Raw genomic sequence first — 16,335 nt, forward strand, 5'->3', positions numbered from 1 at the left:
ACTTGTGTATGTAATCAAATGAGCTGAGTTTGATGATGTTTTTGTGTCTTCAAGGTGTACTCAATAAAGGGTGTCTGAAACAAGTTTTAAATCTTTAAAAATCTCTAAATTTTTTGAGTTTTTCACTTTCTCGAGTCCAGCCGAGTCCCGAGTCCGAGTCCAAGTCGGCCTTGCCGAGTCCGTGCCGAGTCCGAGTCCCGTTTCTTTGGGACAAACACAAATGGGCATATGGAATGATATCCCCATTTGAGCATATTCTAAAATGACATTACCAAACAAGCACTTCCAAAAATTCCTGTCTCATGATATATTTGTTCCATGATCATAGTTGAAATTGTTAGTCTGATGTTCCACTAATCAATAATCTTTCCTAGCTTTTAGTATCGGTAAACTCTTGCCAACTAAATCTCCTTTTCAAAGAAAAATTTAAGGCCCTGGAAAAACAGTATATACAAAGGATGTCAAGTTGCTCAATATCAAACACAGCCAACAAGGAGGTGATGTGCTGTTCCTTTGAGGAGATGGCCAAAGATTATCATAAAAAATAGACCATATAGTTGGTTTAGGACAACAATCTTACATGCTTCAGTGCACTAAAAACAAAATAACTAAAAAATGTAAGAACTCACACATGCTCTAAATAAATGTGGTGAAAACTGTAAATAAATAGCAATCTGTAACTTAATATGGTGAGAATTTACAGCCAGCAATCTAAAATTTATGCAAGCCCAAAATCATTCTACTTTAGGATAAACTTAATACTTGAAGACTTTGTAAGACATACCGAAATTCTTGTTTAACATTATTTGTCTTAACCAAGATGCCAAAACTAGCGCCTCGGATTAGAACAAACTGCTAGAAACTCAAATTTCGACAAAAGCTACAACACAAAATTGAGTAAAAGTCACCATCTCTACAAAAGCAATAAGTTAACAATTGATTGCAGCAAAAACAGTTCCAGCTCATCTTACAAAAATACAAAAGGATGATAACGATCCAAACTGGAGTCAATTCTAACTTTGATACATTCAAAAACCTATAGAACCTAACATAACTTCCAAGAACAAAAAAGCAAAGAATAGTTTCTTTAAAACATTGGTTCTGTTCCTGAAGCTACATAAACCTCATGTTGATTCAGTACGAAAGCCACAATTTTATAATTTAGTGGAAAATAGAACATACAAATACCAAGTCCAGTGAAATTTAAACATGCAAAAAACTTAATTGAATTGCTTTAGTTATAACATTTTTATATGGCATATATGCCTATATGCTCCATCCAAGATGCGTATTGCATAAATGGTCACTCTCCACATAAAAATCACAAGACACCAAACTATCAGACAGGACTGAATAGCCTCAACAGTAAATGTTGCAAGGCAAATATATCTCAATACCTCAACAATAACCACTTGAATAAGTCCTCTGAAATTCCCAATGATAAATTGTGTTATTGTGTTTTCAGATGGCACCAGATGCTAACCTATCAGATACTTCAATTTGTAACTGATGCATACCAAGCATTAAAAATTCACTGTTGCCAGTTTCTCAGGTCCTGGATACGAACAGCTGATACAGAATATTGACTCCCTGTAAGGAGATAAATGCTAAGCATAAGTTTTTCATAAATTTTGAAAAAAGGCTCAAGTATCAACGTATGATCTATCTATTTCTTCAATCAAGCATTGGCTTACAATAATTTACCCAAAGATGGGTTCAGTGGTCAGACCCAAAACATCAGACTCTAATCGCCCTACAGAAGGATGATCCAGAAAAGGCACATACAATACCAATGATATCATAAAACAAAATTAAAAAAGCATTTCAGAAGAAAAATAACATATTTTTCGAATGCAAGATTTTAAGATTTTAACTGTGTCCACGTTTTTACTAATTTATATATGATAAACGTAACTTTATATGCAAGAAGTGTCATTCTATGATGACCCTAATAGCACCTAAGTGATACAGACACTCTATGATAACATAATCCTTCCAAGTAAAATGAAAAAATGTTACAGGAGATTAATTTAGATAATAGAGATTGCAAACCTTGTGCTCCCAAAGCCTGGAATAGAAAAAACAGAAAGACACAGGCTTAACTCCAAGCTGCAGTCTGCATCCTTGAGATGATTATAAATTGATTGCTAGTCCGAATCTTCATAAACACCGCCATCATCAGACAGCTCATCAAAGGTTCTCATGTCTAGTTGGTAACGAAGAATGCCACCAATACCACCAAAACCCCTACAAAATTGAGAACCCTCCTGGGATTTGTTAGTGACAAACTCCAAAGAGCATCCGAAGCGCTTATATTCATTTGCAAACCATTCCAGTAGAGCCAATTTCTCTTGAACTTCTAGTTCAGCATTAGTGCCTGAATCCCTGAAATTACTCTGATCAGCCTCCTGATCCTTATTCAAGTGCTTTATAACTACTTCCCCAGTCACTGAGTTCTTCAAAATATATCTGTTAACATCCAAATTCTCCCATACTATCAAAGTTTCAACAGCACCCATCTCCAGTGCTTTTAGAGTATCATCAATCCCAAATACATACTTTCCTGTATCCTGGCTTATCTCTTCAAAGTACTTTCCTATAAGGCGTTTCTCCTGTATAAACTTCACATTAGATAGTATCTCTGATGATAGTTCAATAGCTTGATTGAATCCATTTTCTCCCCCATAAGAAACATCAACCACATTGAGAATCTTCGCCTGTAGCCTGGGATCAAACATGTCAGATTGGCTCAACTCTGTCTTAAAATCTGCAGATCCAGCCAATATCAAACCTGCAACATTAGGTTGACTAGTAGCAGGATTAATAAAAAACTGTGTTGCCAACTCTGCCGTCTTCCTCACATAGTTGTGCCGTTTCTCCATTCTAAGACGTGCAAAACGTAAGGCTGATTGTCCTCCTCTTCCATGCTTTTTTGGAAGGTCCACTGTAAATTTGTGAAGCACCTCACGAGTGTTGCCACTCAGGGTACCAAACAATGTACCATTACCATCCATTACTATAAATCCAAACTTATCATCAGATTCCAAGAGTTCATTCAATGCCTCAGTGTGAAACTTGTTATCACAGAGGTACAGAGATGCATTGATGGGTTTGAAAGGCTCAAAATCAATTGTAACTTTCTTTTCTTTCCCATCTTCAGTGACGATTGTTCCAGTATAAAGCACCAAACCTTTTGGAGGCACCTTGTTGTACAGCTTTAGCCTTTGCTGAGCAGAAGTAATGGCACCCAACACCGATTGACGGTTCACTCTACTCTTGATATTCGATGCGGTGCCAAATTCATCACCAAGCATTTTTGTGACCCGGGAAATCTGATCCCTTGGAGGCATGATTAAAGAAATCATACTTGTACCATTACCCCTTGCCGTCTCCAGTGCCTTTATCAGCTTCTTGATCTTCCATATCTCAATATTCTTGTCAGTCTCTTGTCCATCAGACATCTTTCTTTCACCAGTTAATCCCAATTCAAACCAAAGTAATCACTTTTCGAATGTCCAAACAGATTTAACTAAGCTGATACAAAAGCAAACACAAAAACGTTAAAACTTGGCAGAACAGAGATTAACATGTAAGCAAAAAAGCTAGTTTGCAAAATACTATATATGTAGCACATTCAAAGCCCAAAAAGAGATAGTAAATCGAATTTAATAGCAAGGACAATTTATAAATCTCCGAGAAAATGCACAGACCCTCACACACCATGGAGAAATGGGATTTAGGCACAAGGCAGGAACCATTTCTATGACGAATATAAATTAGAATAGAATACAGTCAACGTGTATGAAAGGAATACCTAACCAAAAGTACAGGGTAGTCTAGACTGTTAAAGGGTGAAATCAACATCCCCTAATGTTTATTGTCTAATATACCAACACATGCAAGTTAATATGTTTCCTTCATACCTCCAGCTTATTACTGTTTCTAGCACAAAATCCTTTCTCTATACACCTGTTTCATTCATACCTCCAGCTATAATTGTTTCTAACACAAAATCCTTTCTCATATCAAAAAGAAGTCCCAATATTCCTTACCGGGTCGATGTGTTAGTACCACCAGAATCATTAATATTTTCTTTCTTCGTCGTGCTTGCCAAGATTTGGGTATTGGAAAAACTCACCCTGATCCCTATTGAATCTGGCCGCGCAGAGGGGTTTTTATGGTTTAGTTCTTCATAAATATAGCACAAAATATTCGCCATTAAAAAAAATATCATATAATATTCATCGAATTTCCCCCTGCCATTACAAGAATTGCAAAGACACATGTATAATAATAGCGATTCCTAAGTTTATCCTCAGAGATACACAGAACATGCCCTTTTTTCTATTGTTTTTCTTACATCTCAAGCTAGAAAGGTTTGTTGCATTCCCCAAACAATTCATAGTCCTTAATTTTTTCTGCAGCTAAATAAAGTTGAGGAGCTCGCCACTCAATAGTAAAACACCAAATCCATCCAAATCTAAAGCAACTGAAAAAAAAAATTCAAAAAGTTGAAAACTTTAAGCTGATAAAACACCCCTCTACCTCATATTGAAATTTAAATTTCCCTTTTGTAACACCCACAAAGACAGAAAGAAGAAATGGCCGACTGAAGGATTCATTTTCAGTGATTGGATGATTATTCAGTGTTTTGGATTGAATTTTGATCGATCTAATATGTAATGTTTTGAAAAAACTAGGGGCATCTGATTTATATTCTAAATAATCTTGATCTATCTATGGCATAAGAGAAAAATAGATATAGCGAAGGCACTCACCGAAATACCTGCAACAATCGCCGCGCAATCACAGGCTCAGAGAAGAAAACAGCGTGAGGAGATCAACGGATAAAGCAATAAAATCTTAGGGCACAATATTGACAATTTCAAGTCCGCTACAAAAGTTGATTCCCTGAATAAAAAATGTAAAAGTTTGCTTTAGCCTAATACTAGCCTTTCCATCTCATTTCTACTTTAATTTCGGGTCTCTATTTATAGAAACATCTTAATATAATTATCTATGGGAATGATACATATTATGTTAATCTTGAATTATGGTTTAATTTATGTTCATTTTTATCTATTTTTGTTCACAATTATTTGTCATTTCACCTTTCATTATTGTACCTTCATTCATACTTCTTGTTCGAAGACTAGCATTTATTCATACAATGCATTTATGCATTATTCATGGTTAAACCTAACTTTTGTGCCCCTTTCTATTAATCATTATGAGCTAAGTTGGTACCCATTTGTGCAACATGTTGTTAAGTTTTGGTATTTAAAGACATTCAACATCAACTTAAATTCATGTAGCATAATTCAACTCTGAGCATCAAATTGAGTCTATGTAACTCAAGATTGGTCACTTAACTCAAAAACTAAATAATAGGAATTCTAAGACAACATAAACTCTATCCTAATCATCATAATGGACATTAATTTCTAAATAATGGTGAATGGATTTGACATGACATCATTAGTTCTAGAGCTAAGTACCATGATTCATCACATTTAATTTATGAATAATTAGTGTGGTTATTAGCCTTGATCTTGTTAATCTAAGTTAAGTATTTACTTATTGATTGAATCTATTTAATTAGCTTGGATGTGTTTGTGTAGGGCAATTAATTTTATAGCATAAAATGGTGAACCCTACTTGTCATACACACCTAGAGTTTTGCTATGGGATTTTACATTCTCCATATTGGTTTCAAATTTACTTTTTCTATCTATTATATTTCTTGATCTAATTAGGGTTCATTTTTCTTTTTGCGTGACCATTAATAACACTACTTTTTTTAGGGTTTTGCTTACCCTTATACTACATCCCACCACCTCGGTGTTCTCCTTTAGGTTATTGTTATCCATCATTTCATCCTCTAGGGTTTTGATTTTAATTTGCATGCCAAGGCCTCTTCTACTTCATCCCCCTTTACAAAGGAATTCACTCTTGAATCCTCAGATGGAAATGGTGTGCTTTGTAATATTTATATAAGTACAATAGTTCCTCTCATTAATGAGAATGAAACTAAGATTATAACCATGAAGGAACGTGTAGCTCAACAAGACTTTGCATGAGACGTTGTTAATCTAGTTATTATTGAGAGTTCTATTATCACTTGAATTGCACCCTGTGTTGGAATCCAAATCTAGTTACTCAGTGATTCATGGGAATGATCTCGAGGTGTGTAACCTTGCACATGAGATCAAACCTCTAAAGAAGGTTGGCTTCCTCTCTAACCTAGATGCAAAGTTTTGGTACAACCCAACACTAGAAATATTATAGCTAATCATATTCTACCAACTTGTAGAGGGAAAAGGGTAAGAAGGAATGGATAAAAGGAAAAGGGGGTGATGATGCATCAAGATTAAAATGGTGTCTTTCTACTGACTACAATGTAGGGAATTGATAAAAATATCAACAAAGCTTACACAATCCTTTGTTTCAGGATTCTTGAGGATAGGCCTGAAGGTGAAGGAAATTTAACAAGCACTAAAAGGGAAAATGAATCCACAAATAGCTCCCATAAGCTAATTTCCACACAATGTACATGTCCAAAGTAGAATTAATCGTGCATGTATATGTATATGTATATGTATACACATACACATACACATGCATACACATACACATATGTATACACACACACACACACACACACACACACACACACACACATGTGTAGGCATCTAAAATGGTCAACGCTTGCAGTGTCGTACTTTAACATGTCTGTGTGACCTTATTTTAGGGTTTTTGCATCTTATTAACATTTCTTCTATGTTGCGCACTTGATCTTTATCATTTGCTGACATCTTGTCATTCTCTTGTGCTTCTTTCCTCTTCGATTGTGTTTTTCGCATTTCAATTGGCTATTGTCAAAAAAAAATTCGACTGGCAATCATTGGTCGTAATCATTTTGTCATATCAATTGGACATCGTCAATCCTAATTGATGTCGAATTAGGGTTTTGTCCTTGATCTTTATCATCTTAAATCATTTTCAATCATTTTTGGACCCTCTTTCAATTTGGATCTCTTATCAATTTGCGATCGATTTGTCATCGGTCTTTGTCAATCTCAAAATCATGTCAACCTTAGAATCATGTCAACCTTCATCAAGTCGACATTTTGTCAATCTTTGATCGATTTGTCATCGATCTCAATCAATCATCAATCCTTGTCAATTTTGGATCGATTAGTCATTGATCCTTTGTCATTTGTCATTTATCAATTTGGTCCTTTTGTCAATCTTGATCGTTTCATCATTGGTTTTCATCAATCAATGTCAATGTCAATTTTTTTGTCATTATCAAGTCCTTGTCATTTTTATTTTTTTTAATCTTTTCTTGGCTTCGACTTTGTCTTGACCTAATTTCATTTCTAGTGTCTCTGTTAGGGTTTAATGATTTAATGATTTAATCCTTATATCTTTCCTCTTTAGGTTAAATGGATTAATTTCATTTATCCTAGGTCCCTCTTGTCACCATAAAATGTTTCATTTAATTGGCTAATTATGTCCTCTTTGTGTATTAATTAATAGATAATTTATTAATTAATGTCCCCTAACTTCCTCATTTCTAATTTCCTAATTTCTAATTTCCCATTTCCACCTAATTTGGTATTTTTTCGAATTTCAAATCCCACTGATTATTCCACTAATTTCTCCTCTTTTGTGCTCAACCATGTCATAATTAATGAAGCTATTTTTGCTCAATTTGTCATTCAATCAATGAGAAAATTTTGTGGGTAATTTGTCATAAATCAAGTGGCTATTTTCTCTCTAAGTCATGTCATAATTGATGAGCACAAATTGCTCTCAATTTGTCATATTCTTAGATAGCAACTTGTCATGAAATTGGCCATTCAATTTGTCATAATTTTGTCATAATCATGCTAAATTTCTAATTTGTTGCGCTTTTCAAATGCTCATCAATTTTGGAGATAATTTGTCTATAAATTGACTTCTCTTTTCAATCAATCTTAACCATAATTCGAGTACCCTCATGATGTTGCTTTCAAATCCGCCATTTGTAATCATCTTGCTTGCTCATCTTCAGCATTTGTAGGTGAAATCCACATAATTTGGAGGCGAAAGAATAACAATGGAGTTCAAAGAAGGAGATTTTTGCATATGGTTTGCATTTTGGTTTTGAAATATTGTCTTTCTTCCTCTATTGAATGTTCTAGGATTGGATTCCATTAGCAATTAGGTTTGTGGTTGCCTAATAGTTATGCTTTTGATGCTTTCCCCTATTTTCCTACATACATTTCTTGGTGAACTCGATATGAGACAGACATATTTTCCATCTTTTGAGTGCTTCTGAGGTGCTTTGCAGGTCCAATTTGCATAAAAGGATCTTTTTGAGCAGTTTTAGGTGCTTTTGCGCCCATGCAAGCTACTTTTGCGCCTGTGCAAGGTGCTTCTACACATGTAAGGCCCATAATTGCGCCTGTGCAAAAAATGGGGTTTTGGGCTATATGAGCCAAAAGTTTGATTGTAATTGCACTATTGAGGCATTGTAATAGTTAATTAGGCCCTAATTTTAACAAATGATTGTTTAAAATGAACTCACCTAGTGCTAATTAGGGTGGTTTAAGAACAACACTCCTCACATCTTTCGTTTGTTATGCAATTGAGCTAAAAAGAACTTTAAATCTTTCAAATTTGGGCGATTAAAATGAACACAAACATTGTAAATGATTCAATTTGGTTTCACATAGTATAATTAGGGATCTAAGGATTAAACTAACTCACCTAGCCTAATTAGGGATGGAAATGAACAACAACTTTTCACACTAGGGTTATCAGGGTTTTAGGGTTTCAAATTTTTGCATTTCAATTTTGCAACTAGCAAACTCTTGCATTTTTTTATTTAAGGCTTGCATTGATTCCTTTGGACATAGATCCATCATGGGTCTTTGATATTTGGACAGAATTTTTCCATCTTGGTGGGTTTTAGAGTCCATTAGGTCAATTTTCATCAAAAATTAGGGTTTTTATGCATCTTATGACTTCAATTTTGCAAAATTTACCCTTTGCTTGACAAAATTTCTCTGTTTTACAGGTTCACTACACTCTTGCACTTGTGTGAGGTTATTTTGTGCCTATGTGGCCTTATTTTGTGTTTGTGTGGCCTACTTTTGCGCTTGTGTGGCCTGGACGTGCGCCTATGCAAGGGCAGAACCTGAGGTATAAATTGCCAATTTCACTTATAGAACATGTCAATTATTCTCTGTTTTCTATGTTTTGGCTTTCTGTGTTACTGATTATCTGTGCAGTTACTTGGTGAATGTTGGCAAAGACCTACTCATAAGACTACTAACACATTTGATGCAATATGCGGTAAAAAAAAATCTTATCAAAAACACTTGTTTGTGTTTTGTAGACTAGTTGCACACTTCAATTTCCTAAAGGTTAAAGAACACCATGTTTTCTATGTATTCTTTTATTTCTTTTGTGTGTTTTTACCTTTAGAGGGCCCACCTCCCAATTTGCTTGGCACTTCGCACAAGCATTGATGAGAGGGAATGACCCACGTGGTAACGGGCTAAAGCCAAGCTCTTATGAACCACTATAAACAAGTGCGCTTGTGATGAAAGTTGCAAGTGATGGGTGTTAGTTTTTGTCATAGCGGCATTATGTTTCCCTCAATGTTCGTGTGAGACATGAAAATCTGTAGAGTGTAACCTCTATAGACTGGGAGGCCTCCCTTAATGGAGTGAAAAACGTTGCTAATTATGGCCACCTGAACAGATGCCTTGACTAAGTACCTTTGTGCTTAGAGACTAAAAATCTTCTAGTTGTTGGTACAAGGGGTCGGACTTCTGATGATGTCTCACATTCTTACGACTCTTAGTAGAGATACAAAGTTCACCATGGGGAGTTTTCATTGGAATTGATGCTTGGCTACCCCAGAGAAGTGAGTGTCGTGGAGGGGAGCCAGTGGGGTCAAGCATCTAAGTATCCACTTTGAGTAAGCGTAGTTGGGAAACCAAGTGAGATCCAACAACTATTGTCCTTGTCAGCCATAAGATTTGTTGTCGAAGGTTCATAATTGTCTTGTGTCAAAGTCAAACAAATATTTTGTCTTCCATGCTTGTTGAAAGGTGAATCAAAAATAAACTTTCAAAAGTAGTCATAAACAACCTTGGTTATCAAAATTCAAACAAATTCCATCAAGTCAAACACAAGTTTCAAATCAAAACAAAGTCAAACTTGATCCAAAGAGTTTCAAAGTATTCATCCAACAATTTGCAAAGATTTTATCAACATGGCTTGTCAAAACATGGGGTGCTCTTGTTTCAAAATTCATGTCACTTAGGGCTATGCTTTGCATGGTCCAAACTTAGGTCTTAAGACACATTGTCATTATCCTTCATTTAATTCTATTTCATTGCAAGCATCCTCATTTTGCACTTAGGTTTAGAGTCAGGTTTTCACTTAGGTCATATTATTCCCTTGCATATACCTTTCTTGCATTAAGGTCACATCATTTGCCTAGTACAAAATCTTAGCTCTTATCTTAGGTTAACATTCATATCATATCTTTGGTCTATTTTATATCCTTAGGTCATTTCATATCATACCTTTACGTTATTTCATATCCTTGGGTCATTTCATTTCATGTTCTTGGGTCATTACATATCATATCTTGGGTTCATACCCTAGGTCCTTGGTCATTATCATTGTCCCCTTTGTATTTAATCTCAAAATTAGGTTTGTCAAACTTCAAAAATTCAAATCTCTAAATTAAACCCTAAGTTGTTGTTAGGGAGTCTTGACCTTGTCCAAAAAATTTCTTCTTGTCAAACGTCATATTGTCAAACCTAGCTTAGTATTCAAGCGTGTAGGTGAGACATTGTCATTTGTCCTATTGTCACTTTGTCATTTGTTCTTTTGTCCTACTAAGGTCTAGACTTCATTTCAACTTCCCAAGGTTGAGTCTTTAGGTTTTCATTTCAAAGGTTTGCCAAAGTCTTGAAAAACAACAAAAACTTAGATTGCATTCTTTTCCAAGGTCACATTTGCATTCCTCAAAGTTGCACTTAGTTGCATTTCATTGTCATTCTAAAGATCCAAAAATACCAAAAATATGGGTTGCATTGTCATCCTTTTAGGTTGCATTAGTTTCATACATCAATCTTAAAATAAAAATCCCAAAAATATTGCATTGCATAGTGATATGCCTATTGAAACAAGATCTAAATCCAAGAAATCACACGAACTGACATATCAAGCCATGTATTTTCCAATGGATGATAACCAAATGAGACAATCACAATTCTATCCAACACAACAACAAGACAATATCGTACAACCAAACTTCAATCCAAATGTTGGTCCACATACAAACATGCTACTGGAGTATGGAATCATTCAGTTGGGACCACCACCAAATTTTGAGCCAATCTTCATACTAATGCAACTAGGACTTGGTAGTGTTCAACCAAGATCACCCTCAAATCAAACAATCATTCAAAACCAAACCTAAAGTTTGCATCTGAAACATCAAAATCTTAGTTCGAACAAGACTGATCCTAGCCCATATGCAATTTGGTTAGAGAAAATGATGAGAGATAATCAAATACCACCAATCATAAGACTCGGACTTAGAATCAGAATCAGAATTGGAATTTGAGTCATACCAACCTTCATATTCTTATGAGACTCAACCTTCAAAATTAATCTATCCTTACTACCATTCCAACTTATACATGGTCCAACAAATCCAACCAACACAACCAATGGTGCAATTTCAACAATATGTCCAACCAAACACACAATTGCAACAAGTAGTTCAACCAAATGTCAACTACCAACATCCAACTCGGTTAACAAATTAATATCAACAATTACAACCAGAAATTCAAAAACAAAAGTTGCAATAGACACCAGGTCAAATTTTGAACATGTCAAACCAACTTAACCAAGTCAAAAATCAAAACATCAAACCAAATCAAAACCAAATCCCTTTCAAACAAATCCAAAATCAAAACCCAATCATGTCAAAACCTTGCAAGGATTCAAATGCATCTCCAAAGAAAGGTGGCTTTATTAGACAACTCTTAAAGAGTGTCCTAAGTGTTTCTTATTAGAAAGATCAAAATCATACACCTATGTCTAGCAATGGCTCACCCCCCCAATAAGCAAATTGACTCTCCAGTGGCATCTATTCCTACATCTTTCAAAGATTTACAAGAGCCTTCCATATCATCCTCATCAAATGATCCACCCAGGGATGAAATTCCCCAAGGTTTGTCCATAATTGATTGCCAAGCTAATCTAATTCATGATGCAAGCCATTGCCATACTTCAGAAAAGCTAGACCCAATGCCACCGTGTGCTTCATTTCCCATCATGCCTATTGCAGAGGATCCTATTCAAATTCCATCGCCCTCATGTCAAAGCATTGATTCCTTGGTAGAATCCCTCATGTGTATTCAAAGTCCAACCCCATGTCAAGAGGATAATTTAGAGCATGAACAAATGAGTCCTAAAACAAGTCAAGATCAAGATCCTGAAACCTTATCATTATATCCAATTGTTGACTAGGATCCCATCTTCCTAGACACTCATGGTGATCCCCCTATCCCAATCCATCTTATCCAAAGTCTAATTGACACTTCGCTCCCTGAGCAAGATCAAGATATCCCTTCCATTCTTCTTAATGATCCCATTCAAAGTCAAGAGCATAGCACTTTTTAAGAGGAATCCAATGATATTCCTCCTTGTCAAGATCAAAGTATCCTTCCAAATTCATATCCTCCACAAGACCCTATCATCTCTTTTGATCCTCCACAAGATGCTATCATCCCTCCATCTTCATGTCCTAATCCTCCATGTCCAATCCAAGATCCCATTTCCTTTGATGATCCCCTTATTCATCCCATTCCATCTCATGAAGAGCCTGTCATTGATCTTGATCCTCCTTATGATCCTAATCCGCTTTATGATCTCAACACCTCTGCACAAGATGTTCATGAATCCCCTACACGCACAATTGGTTCCTCCTTTTCCACCTAATCTTATCCACTTAATGATCCTGTCATTTCTCCCATCATGTCATATCCATTTCATAATGGACTCGCGTCTTCCTCCGAAAGCACAAAGTATCTTACATGCCAAAATATGTATAAAGCCAAAGGGGTAGACATTCATGAGAAAGAACCCCTCCATGTTAAAGAATATCTTAATGGTCACGGTCTCAATGGCATTCCTCAAGACGTTGGTAACCCTACCAAACCTCAATCCAAACATATGCCTAGCCCTTCATCCCTTCCATCCATATTAGGTCCTTATATCCCTTCATCCCCTATTCAAATTCAACAAAGGCACACATCCTTGAGCACCTTCCATCCATCCAAAAACCTCCATTTCATTTCTATCCATCCATACATTCCTTTCCCCGTCCAAGCAATTTTGATGCCAAGCATAAAATTCATAAGTCCAACAATCCACATACAGTCAAAAACCAACATGTCCCATCTAATCGACATGTCAAAACAAAGAAAAATATGATCCAAAAATAAAAAATAAAAATTCAAAAGGCCACAAAGGCCCACTGAACAAAAGAAAGCAAAAACAAAATTTGTATGGGTTCCCAAGGCACTTGTGAAAGCAATGTGTTCCAAAGAACTACAAAAGAATGAAAAGTCAAAAATCATGTGGATTCCTAAGTGAATCATAGAAGCACAAAAAGAAACATCCAAAGCGGCATCCAAAATTGTTGTTCCTTCATCCAAACCTTTCAAATTTATTCATCCATCATCTCCTTTGTCCATTTTGGGTCCTTATGTCCCAAAATTCATAGTCATTTCTCCATAAAAATCTCAAAATTCAAGATCCACTTTTCCTCTATTAGTCCACCACCCCTCAAGGTGTGTTCCAATGCTAAACTTTCCAGTATTTCCATCCCCTCAATCCCAATTCTTCCAATAACCTATCCATTATCCAACACCTCTTTTCCATCCTTTCATCCATCCTATCCAATCCTTGGCCAAGATCCTTGTTCCATCTCATTTCCATGTCATTATCCTGCCGACGTCTTTGAGCATACTTGTAATAGTCACGGTACATTTTTCAAGGATACTACCCAAACAAAAGATGCTTGAGTCCTTCATCCATCCCCTATCATGTGTCTATTTTCTTCCAAAAAGTCTAAAAAGTCCAAATTCAAAAAATCAAAAAAAAGAAAAAAAAAGAAAAAGAAAACTAATCCGTCTTTGGTGAAAACTTGGCAAACAAGCGCCTTGGGAAAGTACCATGATGAAAACCTGGCAAATAGGCGTCATGCGTAATCCATGAACTTCTTGCATACCATACTTGGGGACAGGTTCCATTTATTTTATCCTATCATACCCTATTGCCCGATCATATCCTATCGCCCTTTATTATCCTATCATCCTATCGTCTGTCATATCCTATAGCCCTCCATTATCATATCCTCCCTCATGTCCATATCCCCTTTGTAATGCCCAGCCAAGAAACCCTAAAGGAAACAACTACAAACACTCGAAAAGAGTGCAAATATATATTTTTAATTAGAACACACTAATGTACAAGATATACATTGCAATAGAAGTTGCACAAGCAGAAGACTTAACAGAAACTCCTAAAGGGTTTCCAACAAAGATTACTCGATTAATCCAATGAACATTAAGGTGTATTAATCCAATTAACAATGAGATTGATTAAACCTACTCATGATAGAATGATTACCACATGAACATAGAAATTACATTCCATAAGAGATTAAACTAAGCATGATTGAATATATACATCCGTCATTTGTTACATTACGTCGCTAAAGCTGCATTCATCATAATCCATATTACTGCATTTAAATTAATAACTTCATACATAAAATTAAGATTAATATCACCTAAATTACATTATACAATTTAACCATTATACCATTCATACATCCAAAATTAAAAGGAACCAGATGAACACATACACCATACAACACACATTGATAACGGAGTTCACCCCTAATGGGCTACGTCTCTAGGTTTGCTTCAAGTGAAAGACCATTCTATAAAATAAAAGATGAAAAATACATAAGGTTTACATCAATTACATTCTGCCATCAAGGCGTACATAAACAAATGATACAACCGACCACATAAGGGTCCAAGATATACAAATATGATCTGAGGCATCAAAGAGGACCCAACTAGAACAACAGAATGAAATGAATCCAAGAGAAACATCTGGAGCACCTGCGAAGCTAATCCATCACAAGAAGGCACAACAAAATACCCAATGGAAAGTGGTACTACCACCCGACCATGTGGCCCAAAAAGGAACCACCCCACCGTGCTAGAAGATAGAACTAAGGCCCTCAAGCAAGCCATAACAAAGAATCACATGGTCTCACATGAACATCAATAACTCACACAAGACATAAGCATACAAGCACGACTCTCACAAGAGTGCTCTAAGTAAAGCCAACACATGGCTATACACTAGTGAACATAAGGGAAGAGTGTCATCGCATAGCTGTATGGGTTACCCTTGCAGGCCTCCATAGGCCTCGACTCACATCTTGGGTTACCCTGGTAGCCTCTCTCGAGCCTCCAGTCCCCATTCATGTCTCATGCGGACCCAACAAACCTTTCGTGAGGGCAAGGTAGTTGGTTTGCCATTACAAGCCTTCCCACTGCATCTTGAGTCTGTACTAGCACTCAACCATGAGCGGGGCACAATTTATCTTGATTAATGTTTGTAAACCCAAGCCCCCATTTTTTAATTAAGTTATCACTTATTACTCAACTTTCGATGGGTTACCCTGCTACCTCTTTGGGCACGACCCCCACTCGAAAGCCACTCTTCCTTATGACACTACACAACCTCCAAAGAACCCCAAGGCAAAACACAAAGGCCAACTAACATAAGGAGTTCAAAAAAAGTAAAATTGAAGGACAATATGATTAAACAAACCTTCTACCATGGTTAAACCAATTGGAGGTGTGAAACGAACAACTGGTCTATCCACAAAACAAGACCAAAACCACAATAAAGCATGTACGACCACAACCAAAACTTAACCAAATCAACTTGCACAATAAAATGATATTCAACAAACATGCCATCATGACACGAGAATGAATTTACCAAATCAACACCAAAAATTCACCAATCAGAGTAAACACTCAAACGAATCTACTTGCACTCTAAATTCATCCATGTTAAGGAATCAGAACAATCACTCAAAATATACTTAAAACTAACTATCTCTAATTGTAGCTATTTCAATAACTGACTCTTTCATGATAATAAAATCCACATTAGGGAACAACACATCATTTAAAAACAAATATTTAATCATTT

The 16,335-nt window shown here is 36.0% G+C and overlaps 1 protein-coding gene across 3 annotated transcripts; it reads right to left on the reverse strand.

Annotated features, from left to right (window-relative positions):
- Nucleotides 1-1,197: 1,197 nt before the first annotated feature.
- LOC131041009 (eukaryotic peptide chain release factor subunit 1-3) lies at nucleotides 1,198-4,935 on the reverse strand. Of its 3 annotated transcripts, XM_057973987.2 has the most exons (4): nucleotides 4,779-4,935; nucleotides 2,053-3,534; nucleotides 1,695-1,753; nucleotides 1,198-1,590 (listed from the first exon to the last, which is right to left on the reverse strand). In XM_057973987.2, the coding sequence occupies exon 2, from the start codon at nucleotides 3,459-3,461 to the stop codon at nucleotides 2,148-2,150; it is 1,314 nt and encodes a 437-aa protein (XP_057829970.1). In that variant the 5' UTR covers nucleotides 3,462-3,534; nucleotides 4,779-4,935; the 3' UTR covers nucleotides 1,198-1,590; nucleotides 1,695-1,753; nucleotides 2,053-2,147. The 3 variants fall into 3 exon arrangements, with proteins under 3 accessions (XP_057829970.1, XP_057829967.1, XP_057829968.1); XM_057973984.2 differs by lacking the exon at nucleotides 1,695-1,753; XM_057973985.2 differs by lacking the exon at nucleotides 1,695-1,753 and having other exon boundaries at nucleotides 4,787-4,918.
- Between the last annotated feature and the right edge of the window lie 11,400 nt (nucleotides 4,936-16,335).

The sequence above is a fragment of the Cryptomeria japonica genome, chromosome 3 (genome assembly GCF_030272615.1).
Source record: "Cryptomeria japonica chromosome 3, Sugi_1.0, whole genome shotgun sequence".
In the NCBI taxonomy this organism is placed as follows: domain Eukaryota; kingdom Viridiplantae; phylum Streptophyta; class Pinopsida; order Cupressales; family Cupressaceae; genus Cryptomeria; species Cryptomeria japonica.